The sequence below is a fragment of the Entelurus aequoreus genome, linkage group LG03 (genome assembly GCF_033978785.1).
Source record: "Entelurus aequoreus isolate RoL-2023_Sb linkage group LG03, RoL_Eaeq_v1.1, whole genome shotgun sequence".
Classification (NCBI taxonomy): Eukaryota; Metazoa; Chordata; class Actinopteri; order Syngnathiformes; family Syngnathidae; genus Entelurus; species Entelurus aequoreus.
The window spans coordinates 73,426,669-73,452,943 of record NC_084733.1 but is presented as its reverse complement, the minus strand read 5'-3'; the positions used below and the strand labels follow the sequence as shown (position 1 = coordinate 73,452,943).

The following is a 26,275-nucleotide window of genomic DNA, read 5'->3' as shown; positions in this document are numbered from 1 at the left end:
CAGATTGAAATAGGCAGAATAGTATTTTAACACTGTATTGGTTCCACACTTTAAACCAGTGTTTCTTAACCATAGGGCCACAGCCGTTTGTCAGCTTTGGGCTGCTGCGGTGCTCAGTTGTAATACACTTTTCCACCACTTGTGGCAGTAATGACAATCTCAAACAGAAGTCTAGAGCTAGTCATAGAGACATTTCTTAAGCGCAAAGAATACAACTAAAGTGGTGAAGCTGTATTTTAATTTGCACTTAAATTTTATTGAGAATAATTTTTAGAAACATTAATTTTAGAATGTATTTATTTTAACAATTTTTATGAGTCCCTTCTTTTGCATTACCAGTATATTTGATTAGTATTTATTTCGTAATCAGCCTGACCCGAGCCTTGATAATTATCTTAGTGATTAATACATGGTTCTTTATGACAAGGTTTAAACTGCAAGCAGGTTATATATAATTATTAAGATTAAAATCAAGAGCAAGATTACTAATTCAGTGTTAATATTTGAGGGGACCCCAAGCCCTTCTGTGATTGGAAAGTTGGGTCAAAAATGTTAAGAACCCATGCTATAAATCAACTAAAGTAGGAGTAAAATTACCAGAGTAAAGGAGTCTTAGAAGAAATATAATGAAATAAAATAGATAGTACTAATGTACTAAAATACTATTTATTTATTCATCTTCTTCCGCGTATCTGAGGTCAGGTGGCGGGGGCAGCAGCCTAAGCAGGGAAGCCCAGACTTTCCTCTCCCCATTCACTTTGTCCAGCTCCTCCCGGGGGATCCCACGGCATTCCCAGGCCAACCGGGAGACATTCTCCCCAACATCCTATGGATGTGGAGGAGCAGTGGCTTTACTTTGAGCACCTCCCCCTATCTCTAAGGGAGAGCCCCGCCACCCAACAGAAACTGAAACCCATTTTGGTCGCTTGTCCTTTCGGTCATAACCCAAAGCTCATACTATTTATTTTCCTAAATCTGTTTTTTGGTAGTTCAAGAAAAAATGGCTTAAATGATCATCCACTGTACAGATTGTTTTATTCATGTCATTCACCCACTGTTACAGCAAAAATTCCTAGAACGGCATACATTACAGTACAGTAGGTAGTCGGTAGATTTATGTGAGAAGCTCAGCACCAGTCCATCAATGCTCCTCATTTAAGTGCTGCTATTTAAAAAAAAAAAAAAAAAAAATCCAGTTCATACAAACACAGAAAAGCGTCCTTGCGTTTTTAACGGAAGACCGTTTTTGTTGTGGTTCTTGTTCTGGCTCGTTGGCTTGCTGGTGCTTTGTGTCGTAAAAATTAGACACAAAATGTGAAGGTTTGTGTGTGTGTATATATATTTTTTAAAAGTTCTTAGAACTGCAGCACATATAATAAAACAGTGATTTTGCTATTTAGGTGTCCTGAAACATGTTTTTGTCTTTACAAAGGTGCATTCTAAATTATTTTGTGAAGTATGGTCACTGGAATGCACTCAAGACATCTACTGTGCTCTCAAGGCAGCTTTTTGGCACAAAAAAGCAAACTGATCCACATGGAGGTTCTGCCGTCTAAAAAGTTGTAACTTAATGTTGCAAATCTCATATACATATAATGAACAGCAGTTTCTAATCACGCTACGGTCCTTTTTTAAAGAGATTTCAAAATAAAGTCTGTACATTTTTTGGCAGTGTCTTGGCCTAGTGGTGACGCTGCGATGAGGTAAAAATGCGGCGAGAGGCTCCTCACCAGTGCCTGGACTCGACCAGGTCTGCCCGGAGGCTGAGCCTCTTGAGGGTCTCGTAGCCCACTACAATGAGCACCGACGTAGGCATGGCGGAGATGATGCGGGCCGACAGCCCTTTGGTCATAGCCCACACGCCCTCCTCCGCCAGCAGCTGCTTGAAGGTCTCCACCACCGACGAGCGGCCTTCCAACTGGTAGGAGAACAAGGTAACAAAGTCTCTTGAACGCATCAGTCGGAATAAAGACAGGCTAACACAAAAAATCGGAGCGAATTACTTTTTTACTCTTTGTGTTTGGAGACTTTTTATCCAAGAAGAAACTGAGGGCAGCAGGAAGATTGAGCACTGCAGGAAAGTGGAAACTTTGGAATTTAATACTGTCCACATCTGACACATAGCCACTGGGTAAGCTAATGTTATGTTATGACCACTTTTAGCCGGTGTCTATCCTTGAATGTCTAACTAGTCCCTGCTTTTATCAATGGAAAGTCGCAAGGAGAGGATTAACTTAATTGAAAAAGAGACTGAGCGCAGAGGAGATGGGAGAATAATTATTCAGCGTCCAGAGCTATCACACAGCAACAGGGTAAGCTAAAGTTAGTATCCTAAAATGACTGCAAATACTACCTGCTTTTATCAGCGGAAAATAATCGATCACAAGGAGACTAATTTTATCCAAAAGGAGACTGAGGGCAGCAGAGATCGGAGGATAATACCGAAGCGTCCACAACTAACAGCAACAGGGTAAACTAATGTTATGTTTTTGCCGGTGTCGATCCTTAAATGACTGATCAGTGCCAGATTTTAATCCCATGGAAATTAATTTCATCCAAAAGAAGACTGAGGGCAGAAGAGATTGGAGAATATTACTGCAGCATCCAGCGCGAACACACAGCAACAGGTAAGCTAATGTTACTCCGTGTGTACAGTATGTTAGTTTTAGCCACTATCTATCCTGAAGTGGTTATAAATAGTACCTGCCTTCATCAATGAAAAAGCATCAATCACATGGAGAATCATTTTAATCAAGAGGAGACTGAGGGCTGAAGAGATTGGAGAATAATACCGCGGTGTCCACGGCTAACACACTAATGTTAAGCTAATGTTATGTTTCTGCCAGTGTCTATACATAAATGACTGAGTCGTACCCGTTTTTATCGATGGAAAAGTATTAATCGCTAGGAGGAGTTAATTTACGGAAATCCAAAAAGAGACTGAGGTCAGAAGAGATTGGAGAATAATACTGCAATGTCCAGAGCCAAGACACAGCAAAAGGGTAAGCTAATGTTAGTAGGTGTGTGTGTTTTTGCTACTTTCAGCCACTATCTATTCTGAAATTCCCATAAATACTTATTGCTTTTGTCACTGGAAAAGCAACAATTGCAAGGAGACTGTTATCCAATAGGAGACTCAGGGCAGAAGAAATTTGGAGTATAATACTGCAGTGACAGGGTACGCTAATTTTATAGATAGATAGATAGTACTTTATTGATTCCTTCAGGAGAGTTCCCTCAGGAAAATTAAAGTACCGGTATGTGTTTGTTGGTGTCCTATCCCTAAATGACTAAGTAGTACCTGATTTTATCGACTGAAAGCATCAATCACATGGAGATTAATTTAATCCAAAAGAAGATTGAGGGCAGAAGAGAGGATAATACTGTAATACTGAAGCATCCACACTTTACACACAGTGACAGGGTAAGCTAATATGTTTTTTTCCACTTTTAGCTGGTCCCTATCCTAAAATGACTATAAATACTATCTGCTTCTATCAACGGAAAAGCATCAATCACATGGAGGAGACTCATTGTATCCAAGAAGTGACTGAGGGCAGACGAGATTGGAGAATAATAATGGAGAGTCCAAAGCTAACACACAGCAACAGGTTAGGCACATTTTAGTATACATATGTGTATTTTTTTGCTACTTTTAGCCAATCCTGATATGACTATAAATAGTACCTGCTTTTATTAATGGAAAAGCATCAATCGCAAAGAGACATTTATCCAAGACGACACTGAGGGCAGAAGAGATTAAGGTTTACTAATGCAGCATCCAGAGAAAATGCACAGCAACAGAGTAAGCTATGCTAGCATGTGTGTTTGTTTTGGTCATTTCAATCAATCAATCAATCAATGTTTATTTATATAGCCCTTTCTGGCCAAGAGTCCTCAAATGTTAAAATTACAGATGTCCGATAATGGCTTTTTTGCCGATATATTCGATATTGTCCAACTGTTAATTACCGATTCTGATACCAACCGATACCGATATATACAGTCGTGGAATTAACACATTATTATGCCTAATTTTGTTGTGATGCCCCGCTGGATGCATTAAACAATGTAACAAGGTTTTCCAAAGTAAATCAACTCAAGTTATGGAAAAAAAATGCCAACATGGCACTGCCATATTTATTATTGAAGTCACAAAGTGCATTATTTTTTTTAACATGCCTCAAAACAGCAGCTTGGAATTTGAGACATGCTCTCCCTGAGAGAGCATGAGGAGGTTGAGGTGGGCGGGGTTGAGGTGTGGGGGGGGGGGGGGGTGTATATTATAACGTCCCGGAACAGTTAGTGCTGCAAGAGGTTCTGGGTATTTGTTCTGTTGTGTTACGGTGCGGATGTTCTCCCAAAATGTGTTTGTCATTCTTGTTTGGTGTGGGTTCTCAGTGTGCGCATATTTGTAACAGTGTTAAAGTTGTTTATACGGCCACCCACAGTGTGACCTGTATGGCTGTTGACCAAGTATGCCTTGCATTCACTTGTGTGTGTGAAAAGCCGTAGATATTATGTGACTGGGCCGGCACGCAAAAGCAGTGCCTTTAAGGTTTATTGGCGCTCTGTATTTCTCCCTACGTCTGTGTACACAGCGGCGTTTTAAAAACTCATAAATTTTACTTTTTGAAACAGATACCGATAATTTTCGATATTACATTTTAAAGGCCTACTGAAAGCCACTACTACCGACCACGCAGTCTGATAGTTTATACATCAATGATGAAATCTTAACATTATAACACATGCCAATACGGCCGGGTTAACTTATAAAGTGACATTTTAAATTTGCCGCTAAACTTCCGGTTCGAAACGCCTCTGAGGATGACGTATGCGTGTGACGTAGCCCGGCGAACACGGGTATGCCTTCCACATTGAAGCCGATACGAAAAAGCTCTGTTTTCATTTCATAATTCCACAGTATTCTGGACATCTGTGTTCGTGAATCTGTTTCAATCATGTTCATTGCATTATGGAGAAGGAAGCCGAGCAAGCAAAGAAGAAAGTTGTCGGTGCGAAATGGACGTATTTTTCGAACGTAGTCAGCCACAACAGTACACAGCCGGCACTTCTTTGTTTACATTCCCGAAAGATGCAGTCAAGATGGAAGAACTCGGATAACAGAGACTCTAACCAGGAGGACTTTTGATTTGGATACACAGACGCCTGTAGAGAACTGGGACAACACAGACTCTTACCAGGATTACTTTGATTTGGATGACAAAGACGCAGACGTGCTACTGTGAGTATGCAGCTTTGGCTTTTTTTTGCGTATGTACGTAACTTTTTTAAAATATATAAGCTTTATGAACCTTGGGTTAGGTGAACGGTCTTTTGGGCTGAGTGATTGTGTGTGTTGATCATGTGTTTGAATTGTATTGGCGTGTTCTATGGAGCTAGGAGCTAGCAGAGGAGCTAGGAGCTAGCATAACACATACCGTACCGTACGTGCGCGTCACGTACGTAACTTTTTAAAAATATATAAGCTTTATGAACCTTGGGTTAGGTGAACGGTCTTTTGGGCTGAGTAATTGTGTGTGTTGATCATGTGTTTGAATTGTATTGGCGTGTTCTATGGAGCTAGGAGCTAGCAGAGGAGCTAGCATAACACATACCGTACCGTACGTGCGCGTCACGTACGTAACTTTTTAAAAATATATAAGCTTTATGAACCTTGGGTTAGGTGAACGGTCTTTTGGGCTGAGTGATTGTGTGTGTTGATCAGGTGTTTGAATTGTATTGGCGTGTTCTATGGAGCTAGGAGCTAGCAGAGGAGCTAGGAGCTAGCATAACAAACACGCAGGTGTTATTATGCAGGATTAATTTGTGGCATATTAAATATAAGCCTGGTTGTGTTGTGGCTAATAGAGTATATATATGTCTTGTGTTTATTTACTGTTGTAGTCATTCCCAGCTGAATATCAGGTACCGTGAGTATGCAGCCTTGGCTGCTAAACATTCGATAACTTGACCGTATGTGCGCGTCACGTACGTAACTTTTTTAAAATATATAAGCTTTATGAACCTTGGGTTAGGTAAACGGTCTTTTGGGCTGAGTGATTGTGTGTGTTGATCAGGTGTTTGAATTGTATTGGCGTGTTCTATGGAGCTAGGAGCTAGCAGAGGAGCTAGGAGCTAGCATAACAAACACGCAGGTGTTTTTATGCAGGATTAATTTGTGGCATATTAAATATAAGCCTGGTTGTGTTGTGGCTAATAGAGTATATATATGTCTTGTGTTTATTTACTGTTGTAGTCATTCCCAGCTGAATATCAGGTCACCCCCGGCTCTCACAGCATCTTCCCTATCTGAATAGCTTCAACTCTCCACTAGTCCTTCACTTGCACTTTACTCATCCACAAATCTTTCATCCTCGCTCAAATTAATGGGGAAATTGTCGCTTTCTCGGTCCGAATCTCTCTCACTTCATGCGGCCATCATTGTAAACAATAGGGAACTTTGCGTATATGTTCAACTGACTACGTCACGCTACTTCCGGTAGGTGCAAGCCTTTTTTTTATCAGATACCAAAAGTTGCAATCTTTATCGTCGTTGTTCTATACTAAATCCTTTCAGCAAAAATATGGCAATATCGCGAAATGATCAAGTATGACACATAGAATAGATCTGCTATCCCCGTTTAAATAAAAAAAATTCATTTCAGTAGGCCTTTAAAGCATTTATCAGACTGCCGATATTATTGGACATCTCTATACTGTAGTATTGGTATTTTTAGACCATTTAGCAATTTTTGTGCTTGAAAGTGCTTAATTTAGTGCAAAATTACATAAAATATGCTTGTTACCGATAACACAAAGCTATTAAACATCCCTGCAGTAAAAATGATAGCCAATTAGAACCTGGTGACTGGGAGCGTACCTGCACCCTCGCTCGGACCACGTCCATGGGGTTGGTGATGGTGGAGGCGGTGGCGGCAGCCATCGGACCTGCCAGCCCCTGCAGAATGAGGTGGGGGCACTCGCTGGGTGCGATCAAAGACAGCTTTTCTAATAAAAAAACAATAAAACGCACAAAAGCAACATCAATGTCAATTTAAACCGATGTTCACTGATTAGATTTACCTGTGTAAAAGTGATAAAAAGGCCACCAGAGGGCACTGTTTGGGATGTAGGTGAGCAGCGACGCCACGTAGCCCCTGTAGAAGCCCCTCAAGCCATCCGCCGCAAAGATTTGTACCGAAATCTCCCTGGTCTGCCCAAAAGTGAGTCTGCGTTTTGTGGTGGTCAGCATCATTTTGGGTTTGGCCCTGAAGCGAGTCATGTGCTCGCTCTGCCCTTGCATCATCAGGTGCTGCGACACCACGTCTATGGGCACCGTGATGGTCTGCGCCACCAGGGACGCCGCCCCGCCCGCCACCACCGACTTGAGCGTGTTGCTGGTCGAGTACTGGGACACGTACTTGCGCGCCAGCTCGTAGGTGGTGATGTACGCCTGGCCCGAGAGCAGCGTGAAGGTGTTGACCATGAAGCCGCGGTAGAGGCCCCGCACGCCCTCGTTTCGCAGAATCTTGCAGAAGGCGTCCGCCGTGCCCGAGTAGAGCGTCTTTCCCTTCTGCACCTGCAGCCGGGTGCGGATGAGGCTGGCAGGGTACACGGTGGCCCGCGTGGTCAATGTCATGAGCACGCCCAGGGAGTAGAACTTCCTCTTGTCCAGGTCCTCCCATTCGATAATCCGGATGGCTCCTTTTTGCTGCATGGTGTCGTCCGGCCGTGCCAGGGCCGCACTGCTGCACCCCTAAAGCCTCACGTCTGAGGTCCTCCACCCTCGAGCACCATCACAACTGCACGACACAACAGATGCAGAATCACAATAGATGGTTTGAAGACAGGATCTCACATGCAGGTGCTAATCATTTGCATTCAAACAATTATTTTCTTTGCCTTCTGGCAGTGTTGTCCAAATTGTTTCTAGCAAGGGCCGCATTAATAAAAATTTAAGGATTAAGGCGCCACTTTTATTACATTTTGTATATTAAAATATACTAAAACCGATACAATATACGCCAATCAATACATGCTAAACTATCTGAACACAACATTCACCTCTTAGCTTTGTGTTAACGGAAACAAAGCATACTTACTGTATTTTCTGAACCATAAGGCGCATCTGATTATAAGGCGCACTGCCGATGAGCGGGTCTATTCAGGTCTTTTTTCATACAAAAGGCGCATTAAAAGGTGTTATATTATTTATTTACTTTTCTAAGCTTAAAACACTTCCTAGTGGTCCACATAACATGTAATGGTGGTTCCTTGGTCAAAATGTTACATGGATTTTGTTTTACAGATCATCTTCAAGCCGCTTTCTGACAGTCGGCTTCAGGATGCGCCGTTTTGTGGGCGGTCTTATTTACGTGGCTCACCTTCGACAGCGTCTTCTCCCCGTCATCTTTGTTGTAGCGGTGTAGCGTGCAAGGACGGGAGTGGAAGAAGTGTCAAAAGATGGAGCGAACTGTCTTAATGACATTCAGACTTTAATTTAATAACGGAGCAGCATCTCCTCATCCGTGGTTCACTAGTGCAACAATGCCGGAAATGTGTCCCGTGAAAAACCGTCTGACCGGAACTCTCTAATAACTAAAGTTCCGTGGGTGAATTATATCAACCCACTACACCCGTATGTTTTTCACGCTTGCATAGCGAGATATAAGTTAGAACTCTACACTACTTTATATTAGAAATGGCAGTAGCGGAGGATGAATGTCCCATAACAAGAAGATAGAGAAAAAGAAAAGGCTACAAAATCGTCACAGACTACAGTGGCGGACGTGCGCAAATTTCCAGGACTTATGCAGATCTGAAATACACATCAGCAGGTACCAGAAGGTAAGACAAGTTGGTTTTGCATATTATTGTGCAACAAAAGGCCAGATAACATGTCTGGTAATGGGTGCCATTTTGCGATCCTTATACACACACACCATAGTAATACTTGTATCTCTGACTACGGTAGCGTAATGTGCCGACAATCCATCAAACGGTGTGGCTTCAAAGTCATACTAAAACATTTGGACAGATTTTTGAGTGCCGTGTGTAATGTTCTTTATTTTCAATGGAACATTTAAAGTTTTGGTGTTGTTTACTGGCGTCATATTGCAGTCTACACGTATCTCTTGTGTGAATGCCATATACTGGTCACACTTATCATTACACCATGTACCAAACAAAATAGCTTCGAGGTCGGTAAGCACAACCAGAATTATTCCGTACATTAGGCGCACCGGGTTATAAGGCACACTGTCAATTTTTGAGAAAATGAAAAGGATTTTAAGTGCGCCTTATAGTCCGAAAAATACGGTGCGTAATTTTGCCCTAGATTAAGCATTCTCGAGCACAAAAAGGGCTAAATGAACTAAAAATACTAGTACTACAGTAGTATTGGCCATTAGATGAGAACAAACAAGAACAAAACAATCAGTATCGTGGCCACTGATTGGCTCAGCCTCAGGCAACAATACTAACATTAGCATGCTAACATTTTTGCCAATTTTGCAGCCAAATGCCTCAGACTCCTAACATGGTACTTGAAACATGTTAACTGTTAGCATGCCAACATTAGCGTTCCAACTTTTTCAGCCAATTTTGCAGCCGTACGTTTTGAACTTGTTAAACTTGGTACTTCACACGTGCTAAATGTTAGCATGCTAACCTTTTTAACCAATTTTGCAGCCGAACGCCTTAAACTTGTATCCCTTGGTACTAGAAACATGCTAAATGTTAGCATCCTAACTCTTTTAGCCAATTTTCCAGCCGTACATCTCTGAGTCATATAACTTGGTACTTGACACATGCTAAATGTTACCATACCCACATTAGTGTTCCAAAATTTTTAGCCAATTTCGCAGCCTTACGCCTTGAACTTGTTAAACTTGGTACTTGACACATGCTAAATGCTGGCATGCTAACCTTTTTAACCAATTTTGCAGCCGAACGCCTTAAACTCGTATACCTTGGTACTAGAAACATGCTAAATGTTAGCATGCTAACTCTTTTAACCAATTGTCCAGCCATACACCTCAGAGTAGGGCTGGGCGATATGGCCTTTTTTTAATATCTCGATATTTTTAGGCCATATCGCGATACACAATATATATCTCGATATTTTGCCTTTGTCTTGAATGAACACTTGATACATATAATCACAGCAGTATGATGATTCTATGTGTCTACATTAAAACATTCTTGTTCATACTGCATTAATATATGCTCATTTTAAACTTTCATGCAGAGAGGGAAATCACAAGTAAGTCAATTTAGCAAAAGTGTATTTATTAAGCAGTTATTAAGCAGTAGCACAAACATTCATGTCATTTCAAAACAGAAAGTGCAAGATTGTCAGAGACATTTTAAAACAAGCTGTTAGTGCACTTTTGTGAATGATGTCACTAAGATGACATTTCAAAACAACACTAAATTAAAGTGCACTTTTTGTACAGAACACCACTACAGTAGTTTAAAACTAATGAAGCGCAGTTAGTGCACTTTTGTGAATGATGTCACTAAGATGACATTTCAAAACAACACTAAATTAAAGTGCACTTTTTGTACAGAACACCACTACAGTAGTTTAAAACTAATAAAGCGCACTTTTGTGCATGATGACACACAAGATATTTCAATAAGTGTCACATAAAAATGAGCTGCATATCAAATAGTATATGTCCTTCGGTGTTGATGTGGAAATAGTTGCTTCGGCATTTAGTTGGAGATGTTGACATGTAAAGACATATTCCCGCTTGAAGCCAAACCACCGTCAGACGATGGACTCCCTGCTGTTTTTCTTGGGAATTAATTATTCCTCCATTTGTTACCAGATTCGCACCTTCTTTCTCTCGTATTACAGCTCAAACCACACCGTTAGCTGTTAGCATCACAGCTAACGTTACCATGTCGCTACCTGTCTGGGAGCGTGTGACGTTGCTCACGTGACAGTATGTGACGTACAGTTATGTTCATAATAATAGTGTTTAAAAAGGTGTGTAAACCTCAAAATTCTTCAAATAAATTGTATTTTAATGAACACAAATGCATTGGGGAGACGGCACATTCTATTTCAAAGCCAGAAAATTGGAAAAAAGTAATTCAATTTGACAATATTTTACAGAAAGTCAAGAAATATAAAACAAAAAAATAGCAGTGTTGACATCTTTCTTTATAAAACTCAAATGTACTGTATAAACTAAGAAAGGCTTGCAGATTCAACTTTCCTTAGAATTATTAACTATAATTTAGTTGCATAACCACGGTTTCTGATAACTGCTTCACATCTGTGGCACATGGAGTCGACAGGTATTGCAGCCCAGGACAATTGTACTACGTTCCACAATTCCTCTGCATTTTTTGGTTTTGCCTCATGAACAGCATTTTTTATGTCAGCCCACAAGTTTTCAATGGGATTAAGGTTCGGGGATTGTGCTGGCCACTCCATTAATTGAACTCTGTCTGGAACCATGATTTTACTCGCTTGGTGGTGTGTTTGGGGTCATTGTCTTGTTGAAACACCCATTTCAAGGGCATTTCCTCTTCAGCATACGGCAACATGACTTCTTACAGTAATCCAGCGTTTCTCAAAGTGTGGGGCGCGCCCCACTGGTGGGGAATAGAGACATGACAGGTGGGGCGCGAGGAACGGGAGGAAATTTCACTTTTATTTTTTAAATTTTTTTATTATTATATTCTTTGATTTTTTTTTTTACTATGCTTTCATTTTCTATACACACTGGAAATCACTTTGTGATTCTGTCTGTGAAATCCGCTATATAGATAAATGTAAATTACTTATTTTTCCTGTATGCTTTACATTTCTAGGTAGGAGCGAAAGTTTGACAGACAGCAACAGTAACTAATGGGGGCGGGGCTAAGCGGAAGCTTTGTGAATGGCGAGTCACTGTGCGAGGATTTGCTGTTTTGCAAATACATAAAAAATAGAGCCACTGCTGATGAGCTGTTCAAGACAATGGACAGTTTCCTCAAAGAACACGACCTTAAATGGGAAAACTGTGTGGGCTTTTGCTCTGATGGCGCGCATGGCAAAGTCAAGAAACGGGCTGCAGGCTCTAATAAAGAGGGTTGCGCCAAATGCGCATTGGACACAATGTGTCATTCACCGGGAAACACTCGCGTCAAGGCAGCTCAGCCCCGAATTCAATGAGGTTTTAACAGTGGCAGTGTCAAGCCTGCAACCCCGATTTGAAAAGCTGTGCAGTGCAAAACAGGCTCATTGCAGCCACTAATGCTGGAGTACTGTAAAACTCATGTTCACTTGCCCTGTCCTCCTTTTTTTGGCAAAGATTGCAAAGTGGCACTTTTATTTTCATTTATTATTGAACTTGATGCAAGTTATTTGATTTATTATTGAACTTGATGCAAGTTATAACACTTTTATTTGATTTATTATTGAACTTGATGCAAGTTATAACACTTTTTTTGATTTATTATTGAACTTGATGCAAGTTATAACACTTGTTTTATTTATTATTAACTTGATGCAAGTTATAACACTTTTGTTTTATTTATTATTGAACTTGATGCAAGTTATTTGATTTATTATTGAACTTGATGCAAGTTATAACACTTTTATTTGATTTATTATTGAACTTGATGCAAGTTATAACACTTTTTTTGATTTATTATTGAACTTGATGCAAGTTATAACACTTTTGTTTTATTTATTATTGAATTGATGCAAGTTATTTTATTTGATATTGAACTTGATGCAAGTTATACCACAGCTGCACAGTTATTTTATTTATTATTGAACTTGATGTTATTTTATGTTATTGAGTTTGAATGTATAAAACTTGATGTTACTTGATGTTCGATAAATTTGAAAATGTTAAGCTTGGCATTAGCGTTCTGTTGGGGCGATGGGGGAAGGTGGGGCTTGAAAACTCCCCCTTGTCCAAAGTGGGGGATGACAAAAAAAGTTTGAGAACCACTGCAGTAATCTGATGTACTCAAACTGATCCATGATCCCTGGTACGCGATAAGTAAGACCAACACCACAATACGAGAAACATCCCCATATCATGATGCTTGCACCACCATGCTTCACAGTCTTCACTGTGTACTGGGGCTTGAATTCAGTGTTTGCAGGACGTCTGACAAACTGTCTGTGGCCCTTAGACCCAAAAAGAACAATCTTACTCTCATCAGTCCACAAATATTACGCCATTTCTCTTTAGGCCAGTCAATGTGTTCTTTGGCAAATTGTAACCACTTCAGCACACGTCTTTTTTTTTAACAATGGGACTTTGCGGGGGCTTCTTGCTGCTAGCTTGGCTTCACATAGACGTGGTCTGATTGTTACAGTAGTCACAGGCCATCTTAGATCTTCTTTCATCCTCCTGGAGCTGCTCATCGGCTGAGCCTTTGCCATTTTGGTTATTCTCCCATCCATTTCAATAGTCGATTTTCTTTTTCTTCCTCGCCTTTTTGGTTTTCGCTGCCATTTTAAAGCATTTGCTATCATTTTAGCTGAACAGCCTATCATTTTCTGCACTTCTTTATAGGTTTTCCCCTCTTTTATTAAATTCTTAATCAAAGAACGCTCTTCTTCTGAACAGTGTCTTCAACGACCCATTTTATTCTGTTTTTCCAAGGACAAATGCACAGCCAGCATGTGCAGCGTCAGTTGCCTTGATCCTAAAATAAGGGCCACTTGTTTAATTTGTTTTTTTTTACACATAATCAATGATGTCACTTATGGAACGCAGCACTGCTATTTTTTTGAACACGCCCCTTTCAGTAAATGATTCAGTTTCACAGAATCAGCAGCATGCACATCATTCCTGTTGGGTCTTTTGGTTTTCTATACCTTTACTAAAACTTCTAGAAACTTACTTGCAGTGTAGCAGTTGAAATTCTAACAAAAACAGTGATTTATCTTGCTAGTGATGTGGGACTGCTATTATTTTGAACACCACTGTATGTAAGAAGGTGCGCTTGTTTTATCTCTCTGTGAGGAGAGACAGGAAAGAGTGAGAAACGCATGCCGTTTAATGCCCCGCAGCTAAAAGCAACTGCGATATATAGTCATTTTCTATATCGCACAGAGACAAACCCGCGATATATCGAGTATATCGATATATCGCCCAGCCCTACCTCAGAGTCATATAACTGGGTACTTGACACATGCTAAATGTTAGCATACCAACATTAGTGTTCCAACATTTTTAGCCAATTCCGCAGCCTTACGCCTTGAACTTGTTAAACTTGGTACTTGACACATGCTAAATGCTGGCATGCTAACCTTTTTAACCAATTTTGCAGCCGAACGCCTTAAACTCATATCCCTTGGTACTAGAACAGTGGTTCTTAACCTGGGTTCGATCGGACCCTAGGGGTTCGGTGAGTCGGGCTCAGGGGTTCGGCGGAGGTCAAGACACACCAGACTCATCGTGTAAATAAAAACTTCTCCCTATCGGCGTATTACGGATACGGCAACAGCAGAAGTCAGACTGATTTGCAGGTGTGTAATTTGTTGTGAGTTTATGCACTGTGTTGGTTTTGTTGTTTGAACAAGGTGATGTTCATGCACGGTTCATTTTGTGCACCAGTAAAAAAACATGGTAACACTATAGTATGAGGAACATATTCACCATTAATTAGTTGCTTATTAACATGCAAATTAGTAACATATTGGCTCTTTACTAGTCATTATTAAGTACTTATTAATGCATTATTCGGCATGGCTTTATTATAACCCTAACTCTCTAACCATGGCCCTCTAACCCTAACCCTAACCAAATAACTCTAAATTAAGTCTTTGTTACTTAGAATATGTTCCCCATACTAAAGTGTTGCCAAAAACATATAACTTTGTCTTGAATTTGAAAATATATATATATATTTTTTTCACTAAAGAACGGTTCAGTGAACGCGCATATGAAACTGGTGGGGTTCGGTACTTCCAACAAGGTTAAGAACCACTGTACTAGAAACATGCCAAATGTTAGCATGCTAACTTTTTTTAGCCAATTTTCCAGCCGAACACCTCAGAGTCATATAACTTGGTACTTGACACATGCTAAATGTTACCCTACCAACATTAGTGTTCCAACATTTTTAGCCAATTTTGCAGCTGAACACCTCAGAGTCATATGACTTGGTACTTAATACATGCTAACTGTTAGCATGCCAGCGTTAGCATTCTAGCATGCTAACTTTTTCAGCAGAACATCTTTCAGTACTTGGCGGTGCTTTTAATTTGTACTGGCAGCACAGCCATATAGGGTGTATTGTTGGGACTTTATATATGTTAACGTCACTGTAGTCACATCCATTTTCTACCGCTTGTCCCTTTTTGGGGTCGCGGGGGGGTGCTGGAGCCTATCTCAGCTGCATTCGGGCGGAAGGCGGTGTACACCCTGGACAAGTCGCCACCTCATCGCAGGGCCAGTTTAAACTAATATTTGTTCAAGTGGTATAGATGTTGTATATCGCTAGCAATAGAATCTGTATTTCGTCTTCGTCCACCGTGTTTAAAGGTTGCAGAAAGAGTCAAAATTTCCCCAGGAATTGTTTATATTCAGACAAGACAAGTGAAAAACAGCTTTCGTGGATGTGGCTATCTTGATTTACGACCTCGTAACCGAAACGGCTCAAAACTCTGCTGTGACGTCATCCCCATCTCAGACCTACAACTTCCCAGGTAAATGGAACGCACCGTTGATAAATTACAACTGTTAGCATGATAAACGTTTCACCAAATTTTACATGCGAATGCTTCACAGCCATATATGACTTGTTACTTCACACGTTCTAACTGTTAGCGTGCTAGAGGTAGCATTTAAGTTCGGCTTGCGCATTTCAGTGGCCTGTGCATTTTGGCATTCACGCGCGATTCCTCCCAAAATTGCATTTTCTAGTTTTTTTGTGTGTAATATTCTGATCCAGGATGTTTTTATTTTGTCTTTAGAATGTGCCGTGAGCCACCTTGGACACCCCTGTCCTATGGATTATGTTGTGCAACTATTAAGCAAGACTATTGTGAGCAACACTTTCCAGAAAGTGGAACATAACGCGCATGCACGCACAAGCTGCAAACACCAAACACAGTTTACCTCCACAGACCGTCTTACAAACGTCACACACCACGTTCGACCATATTTGCCAAGGGAGTTTACTTCTGTAATCTTCATCGGAGTGTACATCCCTCCTTCTGCAGACGAGGCTGCTGCTTGCGACACCATTAAATAGTAAATGGGTTATACTTATATAGCGCTTTTCTACCTTCAAGGTACTCAAAGCGTTTTGACACTATTTCCACATTAACCCATTCACACACACCTTCACACACTGATGGCGGGAGCTGCCATGCAAGGCCCTAACCACGACCCATCAGGAGCAAGGGTGAAGTGTCTTGCTCAAGGACACAACGGACGTGACAAGGTTGGTAGTAGCTGGGGATCTAACCAGGAACCCTCAGGTTGCTGGCACGGCCACTCTCCCAACCGCGCCACGCCGTTCCCAACGCCGTCATGCCGCTGTTGCTAGGCAACAGCCCAAACACCCCGACGCCCTCGTTCTCATTTCGGGTGACTTTAACCATGCTACTTTGGACTCAATTTTACCCACTTTGAACAATTTCCCTTGTGTATCATTAAAGTTTGCCTAAGTCTAACTTTTACTGTATAACTCTATGCCTTAAAGTCCGTCGAGCTGGAACAGAACATTATTGACTAAATCAGGGGTGTCCAAAGTGCGGCCTGTGGGCCATTTGCGCCCCACAGCTTGTTTTTTATATTGGCCCACAACACATTCTAAATACATCTTGCATCACAACATTACACAGAAAAACTAAAATATGCAATTTTGGGAGAAACTGTATGTGAATGCGAAAATGTGCGAGCCGCTAAATTGCGCCAGCCGCTAAAATGCGCAGGTCAAATTTAAATGCTAATGCTAACAGTTGGAAGGTGTCAAGTACCAAGTCATATGAAATTAGCTTAAAAAGTTAGCATGCTAACAGTTGGAATGTGTCAAGTACCAAGTCATATGAAATTAGCTTAAAAAGTTAGCATGCTAACAGTTAGCATGTGTCAAGTACCAAGTCATATGTACCAATGATTGGCACACACACACTAAGTGTGGCGAAATTATTCTCTGCATTTGACCCATCACTCTTGATCACCCCCTGGGAGATGAAGGGAGCACTGAGCAGCAGCGGTGGCCGCGCCCGGGAATCATTTTTGGTGATTTAACCCCCAATTCAAACCCTTGATGCTGAGTGCCAAGCAGGTAAGTAATGGGTCCCATTTTTATAGTCTTTGGTATGACTCGGCCGGGGTTTGAACTCACAACCTACCGATCTCAGGGCGGACACTCTAACCACTAGGCCAGTGTTTTTCAAACTTTTTTGAGGCAAGGGCACGTTTTTTTCATTTAAAAATACAGAGGCACACCACCAGCAGAAAACGTTAAAAAAAATTATACTCCACCAGGTCGCCGTGCCTTATTTTGAGTTTGTTGGTGTTTTCCTGTGCTTTAGTTCTTGTCTTGCGCTGTTATTTTGGTGGCCCTTCCTGTTTTGTTGGTGTTTTCCTATAGCAGTTTCATGTCTTCCTTTGAGCGCTATTCCCCGCACCTGCTTTGTGTTAGCAAGCGAGGCTATTTAAGTTGTTGCTATCCTTCTTTGTGTGGACATTGTTGATTGTCATGTCATGTACGGATGTACTTTGTGGACGCCGTAAGTTTTTGCTGTCGTCCAGCATTCTGTTTCTGTTTACTTTGTAGCCAGTTCAGTTTTACTTTCGTTTTGCATAGCCATTGTCTTTTCCTTTCCCTTTCCCTTTTGTTCATTTTTGGTTTAAGCCTTACATACCTTTTTACCTGCACGCTGTGGTCTGCGTATTGGGATCACAACAAACCATCCTCGTCTTACCTGACACATTTCGACTTTTACAAAGCAATGGGGACGGCGTGGCGAAGTTGGTAGAGTGGCTGTGCCAGCAATCGGAGTGTTGCTGGTTACTGGGGTTCAATTCCCACCTTCTACCTTCCTAGTCACGTCCGTTGTGTCCTTGGGCAAGACACTTCACCCTTTGCCTCTGATGGCTGCTGGTTAGCGCCTTGCATGGCAGCTCCCGCCATCAGTGTGTGAATGTGTGTGTGAATGGGTAAATGTGGAAATACTGTCAAAGCGCTTTGAGTACCTTGAAGGTAGAAAAGCGCTATACAAGTATAACCCATTTATCATTTATCATAATCAACTGCCTGCTGCCACCCACTGACATGGAGTATATGCAAAAAATATTTTTTGGACCAACTAGGTGAAGTTTCATAATTTCCCACGGCACACCAGACAGTATCTCAAGGCACACTGCACAGTGGTTGAAAAACACTGCACTAGGCCACTGAGTAGGTATTAAGTGTTTGGTTACGGTTAAAGGCCTACTGAAACCCACTACTACCGACCACGCAGTCTGATAGTTTATATATCATGTGTTATAACACATGCCAATACGGCCGGGTTAACTTATAAAGTGACATTTTAAATTTGCCGCTAAACTTCCGGTTCGAAACGCCTCTGAGGATGACGTATGCGCGTGACGCAGACCGGGGAACACGGGTATGCCTTCCACATTGAAGCCAATACGAAAAAGCTCTGTTTTCATTTCATAATTCCACAGTATTCTGGACATCTGTGTTCGTGAATCTGTTTCAATCATGTTCATTGCATTATGGAGAAGGAAGCCGAGCAAGCAAAGAAGAAAGTTGTCGGTGCGAAATGGACGTATTTTTCGAACGTAGTCAGCCACAACAGTACTTCTTCTTTGTTTACATTCCCGAAAGATGCAGTCAAGATGGAAGAACTCGGATAACAGAGACTCTAACCAGGAGGACTTTTGACTTGGATACACAGACGCCTGTAGAGAACTGGGACAACACAGACTCTTACCAGGATTACTTTGATTTGGATGACAAAGACGCAGACGTGCTACTGTGAGTATGCAGCTTTGGCTTTTTTTTGCGTATGTACGTAACTTTTTTAAAATATATAAGCTTTATGAACCTTGGGTTAGGTGAACGGTCTTTTGGGCTGAGTGATTGTGTGTGTTGATCAGGTGTTTGAATTGTATTGGCGTGTTCTATGGAGCTAGGAGCTAGCAGAGGAGCTAGGAGCTAGCATAACACGTACCGTACCGTACGTGCGCGTCACGTACGTAACTTTTTAAAAATATATAAGCTTTATGAACCTTGGGTTAGGTGAACGGTCTTTTGGGCTGAGTGATTGTGTGTGTTGATCAGGTGTTTGAATTGTATTGGCGTGTTCTATGGAGCTAGGAGCTAGCATAGGAGCTAGGAGCTAGCATAACACGTAACGTACCGTACGTGCGCGTCATGTACGTAACTTTTTAAAAATATATAAGCTTTATGAACCTTGGGTTAGGTGAACGGTCTTTTGGGCTGAGTGATTGTGTGTGTTGATCAGGTGTTTGAATTGTATTGGCGTGTTCTATGGAGCTAGGAGCTAGCAGAAGAGCTAGGAGCTAGCATAACAAACACGCAGGTGTTATTATGCAGGATTAATTTGTGGCATATTAAATATAAGCCTGGTTGTGTTGTGGCTAATAGAGTATATATATGTCTTGTGTTTATTTACTGTTGTAGTCATTCCCAGCTGAATATCAGGTCACCCCCGGCTCTCACAGCATCTTCCCTATCTGAATAGCTTCAACTCCCCACTAGTCCTTCACTTGCACTTTACTCATCCACAAATCTTTCATCCTCGCTCAAATTAATGGGGAAATTGTCGCTTTCTCGGTCCGAATCTCTCTCACTTCATGCGGCCATCATTGTAAACAATAGGGAACTTTGCGTATATGTTCAACTGACTACGTCACGCTACTTCCGGTAGGTGCAAGCCTTTTTTTTTATCAGATACCAAAAGTTGCAATCTTTATCGTCGTTGTTCTATACTAAATCCTTTCAGCAAAAATATGGCAATATCGCGAAATGATCAAGTATGACACATAGAATAGATCTGCTATCCCCGTTTAAATAAATAAAAATTCATTTCAGTAGGCCTTTAAGTGTTTGGCTGTAAAATTGGCTTAAAAAGTTAACATGCTCACAGTTAGCATGTGTCAGGTACCAAGTCATATAACTCTGAGGCATTCGGCTGAAAAATTGGCTTAAAATGTTTTCATGCTAATGTTAGTGAAGTGCCGAGGATGTCGTTGTGGCTTGTGCAGCCCTTTGAGACTTTTGTGATTTAGGGCTATATAAATAAACATTGATTGATTGATTGATTGAAGCTGTCTGAGGCTGAGCCAATCAGCGGCCACGATACTGCACAGCCAGGTCTGGTTGTTTTGGGTCCTGTCTCGTGGCCAATATTACATTAGTACTGGCATTTTTAGTTTATTTAGCCATTTTTATGCTTGAGAATGCTTAATTTAGGGCAAATATGCTTTATTACCGATAACACGAAGCTATAATAGATGTTATGTTCAGATAGTTTAGCATGTATTGATTGACCTGTATGGTTTTACCATCTTTAATGTACAAAACAATATATCAACGTGGCCCCGGCATCCTTCATTTTTGTATTCATGCAGCCTTCGCTGGAAAAAGCTTGGACAGGCCTTCACTAAAGAAAAAGACTAATGTCGCCATGTTTGTTACATGTACTCAGCTGGAGACGAGGCACGTGCAATGTCACAGCGTACTGTTCGCTAGCGGGCTAGCGGCTAACAACATAGTCTTGTTTACTTATGGCAGATCGCAAACTACCCTTTAAAAGCACGGATTCAACGTACCCGTTCAGAGGCCTTGTGTGTCGGTTCTCTCCTGCTTGACGTCTCACTCTGTTATCCGGCCTGCAGTGCAGCACGATGGTGGGTCATGTCTCCTTCCGTCCATTACTGCTGCCTGCCTGCTTGCTAATCAAAGGTGAAAGGTCATCGAGTAGCTGCTTGTTATTTTTGTATTTTTTCCCACATAATATTTTTTTCTTGTGGTAAAAAACACTCAAACGTCGATCACAAGACTATTTAATTAAAAAGGGTTTACTTTTATCGACTTTACTGACGGATTGTTTCAACGCTCCGTGATGCATTCGAGTTTGACTCGTAATTAACAGCACAGCTTTTTGAAACCATGTCACGCGTTGCAGTTTAAAAATGAGATATAGTTTATTAAAGCACATGTGATATCTGTTTAAGTTTTTCAATGTATTGTGTAAAAAATACCTGAATATTAATTTTTTACTACGAAGACGCCTAATTGTCATTTAAAAAGACGAAGGGTACTTGAATAAAACATCAGGAGAATGGGTTTTTAACCTCTTAAAGGCCTACTGAAATGAATTTTTTTTATTTAAACGGGGATAGCAGATCTATTCTATGTGTCATACTTGATCATTTCGCGATATTGCCATATTTTTGCTGAAAGGATTTAGTATAGAACAACGACGATAAAGATTGCAACTTTTGGTATCTGATAAAAAAAAAGCTTGCCCCTACCGGAAGTAGCGTGACGTAGTCAGTTGAACATATACGCAAAGTTCCCTATTGTTTACAATGATGGCCGCATGAAGTGAGAGAGATTCGGACCGAGAAAGCGACAATTTCCCCATTAATTTGAGCGAGGATGAAAGATTTGTGGATGAGTAAAGTGCAAGTGAAGGACTAGTGGGGAGTTGAAGCTATTCAGATAGGGAAGATGCTGTGAGAGCCGGGGGTGACCTGATATTCAGCTGGGAATGACTACAACAGTAAATAAACACAAGACATATATATACTCTATTAGCCACAACACAACCAGGCTTATATTTAATATGCCACAAATTAATCCTGCATAAAAACACCTACGTGTTTGTTATGCTAGCTCCTCTGCTAGCTCCTAGCTCCATAGAACACGCCAATACAATTCAAACACCTGATCAACACACACAATCACTCAGCCCAAAAGACCGTTCACCTAACCCAAGGTTCATAAAGCTTATATATTTTTAAAAAGTTACGTACGTGACGCGCACATACGGTCAAGCTATCAAATGTTTAGCAGCCAAGGCTGCATACTCACGGTACCTGGTATTCAGCTGGGAATGACTAAAACAGTAAATAAACACAAGACATATATTTACTCTATTAGCCACAACACAACCAGGCTTATATTTAATATGACACAAATTAATCCTGCATAAAAACACCTGCGTGTTTGTTATGCTAGCTCCTATGCTAGCTCCTAGCTCCATAGAACACGCCAATACAATTCAAACACCTGATCAACACACACAATCACTCAGCCCAAAAGACCGTTCACCTAACCCAAGGTTCATAAAGCTCATATATTTTTAAAAAGTTACGTACGTGACGCGCACGTACGGTCAAGCTATCAAATGTTTAGCAGCCAAGGCTGCATACTCACGGTACCTGGTATTCAGCTGGGAATGACTAAAACAGTAAATAAACACAAGACATATATTTACTCTATTAGCCACAACACAACCAGGCTTATATTTAATATGACACAAATTAATCCTGCATAAAAACACCTACGTCTTTGTTATGCTAACTCCTAGCTCCTATGCTAGCTCCTAGCTCTATAGAACACGCCAATACAATTCAAACACCTGATCAACACACACAATCACTCAGCCCAAAAGACCGTTCACCTAACCCAAGGTTCATAAAGCTTATATATTTTAAAAAAGTTACGTACATATGCAAAAAAAAGTTGCGCACATACGGTCAAGCGATCAAATGTTTAGAAGCCAAAGCTGCATACTCACAGTAGCACGTCTGCGTCTTTGTCATCCAAATCAAAGTAATCCTGGTAAGAGTCTGTGTTGTCCCAGTTCTCTACAGGCGTCTGTGTATCGAAGTCAAAAGTCCTCCTGGTTAGAGTCTCTGTTATCCGAGTTCTTCCATCTTGACTGCATCTTTCGGGAATGTAAACAAAGAAGCGCCGGCTGTGTACTGTTGTTGCTGACTACGTTCGAAAAATACGTCCATTTCGCACCGACAACTTTCTTCTTTGCTTGCTCAGCTTCTTTCTCCATAATGCAATGAACATGATTGCAACAGATTCACGAACACAGATGTCCAGAATACTGTGGAATTATGAAATGAAAACAGAGCTTTTTCGTATTGGCTTCAATGTGGAAGGCATACCCGTGTTTCCCGGGCTACGTCACGCGCATACGTCATCCTCAGAGGCGTTTCGAACCGGAAGTTTAGCGGCAAATTTCAAATGTCACTTTATAAGTTAACCCGGCCGTATTGGCATGTGTTGTAATGTTAAGCATTCATCATTGATATATAAACTATCAGACTGCGTGGTCGGTAGTAGTGGGTTTCAGTAGGCCTTTAAGGCCCAAGCTGTTTGTTTACATGAGTACGTACAAAGTACGTTTCTAGCGTTTTATTATTATACCGCTGCCTCTTTGAGCTGTAATTTGACCCCCTTAACATGCTTCAAAACTCACCAAATTGGACCACACATCAGGACTGGCGAAAATTGCGATCTAATCAAAAAACCAAACCCCAAAACTCAAAATTGCGCTCTAGCGCCCCCTAGGAAGAAAACACAGACAAAACTGCCTCTAACTCCCAGTCGGAATGTCGTAGAGCATGGGTATCAAACTCTGGCCCGCGGGCCAAATTTGGCCTGCCGTGTAATTTCACTTGGCCCTTGAGGCGATATCAAATTAACACTAAAGCTGGCCCGCCCATCCTCCCGGGAGTCTTCCAAACGCCAGCCGGCCAGCCTAACGAGTGCTGGCCCAGTCACATAACATGTGCGGCTTCTGCACGCACACACATTACAATGCAACGCACACTTCATCAACAGCAATACAGGTTACACTGAGAGTAGCCGAATAAAAAACTTTAACACTGTTAGAAATATACGCCACACTGTGAATCCACACCAAACCAGAACCCTTTGCAGCACTAACTCTTCTGGGACGCTACAAGGTGTGTGTGTGTGTGTGTGTGTGTGTGTGTGGGGGAGAGGGGGGGGGGGGTTGGTGGTAGCGGGGGTGTATTTTGTAGCGTCCCGGAAGAGTTAGTGCTGCAAAGGATTCTCGGTATTTGTTCTGTTGTGTTTATTTTGTGTTACGGTGCGGATGTTCTCCCGAAATGTGTTTGTCATTCTTGGTGTGGATTCACAGTGTGGCGTATATTTCTAACAGTGTTAAAGTTTTTTATACTGGCTCCCTCAGTGTAACCTGTATCGCTGTTGATGAAGTATGCGTTGCATTCGCTCCTGTGTGCGTACAGAAGCCGCACATTTCTTGTGACTGGGTCTGAACGATGTTAGAATGGATGAAAAGCGGACGTGATGATAACTCGTAGAGTATGTTAAAGGTTAATTTGTTCATTTTTAAATTTTGGCCCACTCTGTATTTGAGTTTGACACCCCTGTCGTAGAGACATTAAACAAAAACCTCTATGTAGGTTTCACCTAGACCAGGGGTGTCCAAAGTGCGGCCCGGGGGCCATTTGCGGCCCGCAGCTAATTGTTTACCGGCCCGCCACACATTCTGGAAATACTATTGTAAAAATAAAAAAGAACATTAAAAAAAGTGGAATGAGGTGACATCTAACGAGAAAAAGTTGCAATGTTGACACAAAAGCTGCCATGCAGGCTGTTTTTTTTCTTTTGTCTTTCTTCATTTTTCTTTTTTTGCCATTGCTCAAAAAAAAAATTTTTGAAAAAAAATCCATGTTATAATGAATTATTTTCAGGGCTCCAATTACTTCAAATATTTCACTTTAAAATGTTTTATGTGGTAAATATTGCATATATTGTGTAGTAGCCATATAAAAACATCAAAGTTTTCTTTGACAAAAGCGCAAAAAACAAACAAAATAATAGTTCCAGCATAAAATCGACAGATATATCTGAAGTTGATCTCGTAACTTAAGTGTTGAAAGTAAAAGAAAAACCTAATAAAAATGTATCACTTTATGAGTGGGGCACCTTTTGGATCCCAAATATATTTAGTGATTTTTGATTTATCTTTTCACTGTGATTACTCAAAAATATGAAATAATTAAAATCAATGGTGTCCTGCATTATTGATCTTTTAGGGCTCTAATTACTGAATACTGCATATTTCAGTTTTACTATAAAAAAACTAAGTTGTTTTTGACAGAAAAGCCATAAAACCTTTTTTTAAATTTGTATTACTTTATATCAACTGGAAGTTGATATAAAGATTTACTGTAAGCGTTAAATAATTAAAAAATAATAATAATCTGACTTATTTTTAACATTTTAATGACTGAGACCCTTTATGGTCCCCGGGACCCCTAAAGCTAAAATAAATAAAAAATGCATATATTTTGTTATGGTTTGAAAATGAAAAATATCAAAATGGCCCCCACATGCTTTAATTTTTCCGTGTGCGGCCCTCAGTGGAAAAAGTTTGGACACCCCTGACTTAGACCTATATTTCATACACTGACAACCCCCAGCAAAAATCAACAGGAAGTTTGCAATTCCCCCTTCAAAACAAAAGTTGAGTAAAAACAGTCACCTTTTTTCAAACATTATCCCCTCTGAGCGCGTTTGTCGGGTCGGCTTCAAATTAGCACAGGAGAGAGATTGAACCCTTCTGATTAAAAGTTGATAAAAGAGTTTTAATTACTGCTCCGGTTTGGATTTTATGAGCCCTCAAAGTCGGTCCCGTCCATCGCTGCTTGCAGCTTTAATTTCTCTTTGCTATTTGGGCTTATTGGACCCTAATTAGAAAAACTAAAAATTATCTTTTTATATGATGTACTTAGTCCATAAGTAACAAACGTGTACTTCATGTGTAGTGAAATGCTAATTTTTATTTTTACTTTTTTTTTTTCCAAATTCCATTGTATGTTATACTCTTCTGATACCACCAGATAGCAGTATAAGTGTCCATTTGTCGGCATAAGACCCCAATTCAGTAGTGTACACAATTTTGAAAATAAGAGCTAAATGGTGCTGTCCACGCATGTGGCCACTAAGGCCTTTAAAGGTTAAAGGGGAACTGCACTATATGATTCACAATCCCAATGTAAGACAAGAACGCATGGTTTTATTTTTCTATTTTGAGCATTTTAAGTCATAAATACGGCACGTACGAGGTGACTAACAATGCAGCTATTGGGCGTACAATATTCCGCCTCTAAAAAAAATAAAATAAAAAATAAAAATTTAATAAATAAATATTTAAAAAAATCGATTTTTTAAAAATGAGAATCGATTCTGAATCGCACAACGTGAGAATCGTGATTCGAATTCAAATCGATTTTTT

At 40.7% G+C, this 26,275-nt stretch overlaps 1 protein-coding gene across 2 annotated transcripts; it reads right to left on the bottom strand.

The window, feature by feature from the left end:
* Nucleotides 1–1,018: 1,018 nt before the first annotated feature.
* Nucleotides 1,019–21,095, bottom strand: slc25a44a (solute carrier family 25 member 44a). 2 transcript variants are annotated; one of them, XM_062042724.1, is made up of 5 exons: nucleotides 20,793–21,095; nucleotides 7,090–7,808; nucleotides 6,887–7,014; nucleotides 2,004–2,071; nucleotides 1,019–1,918 (listed from the first exon to the last, which is right to left on the bottom strand). In XM_062042724.1, the coding sequence occupies exons 2-5, from the start codon at nucleotides 7,721–7,723 to the stop codon at nucleotides 1,849–1,851; spliced, it is 900 nt and encodes a 299-aa protein (XP_061898708.1). In that variant the 5' UTR covers nucleotides 7,724–7,808; nucleotides 20,793–21,095; the 3' UTR covers nucleotides 1,019–1,848. The 2 variants fall into 2 exon arrangements, with proteins under 2 accessions (XP_061898708.1, XP_061898707.1); XM_062042723.1 differs by lacking the exon at nucleotides 2,004–2,071 and having other exon boundaries at nucleotides 20,793–21,092.
* Nucleotides 21,096–26,275: the final 5,180 nt, after the last annotated feature.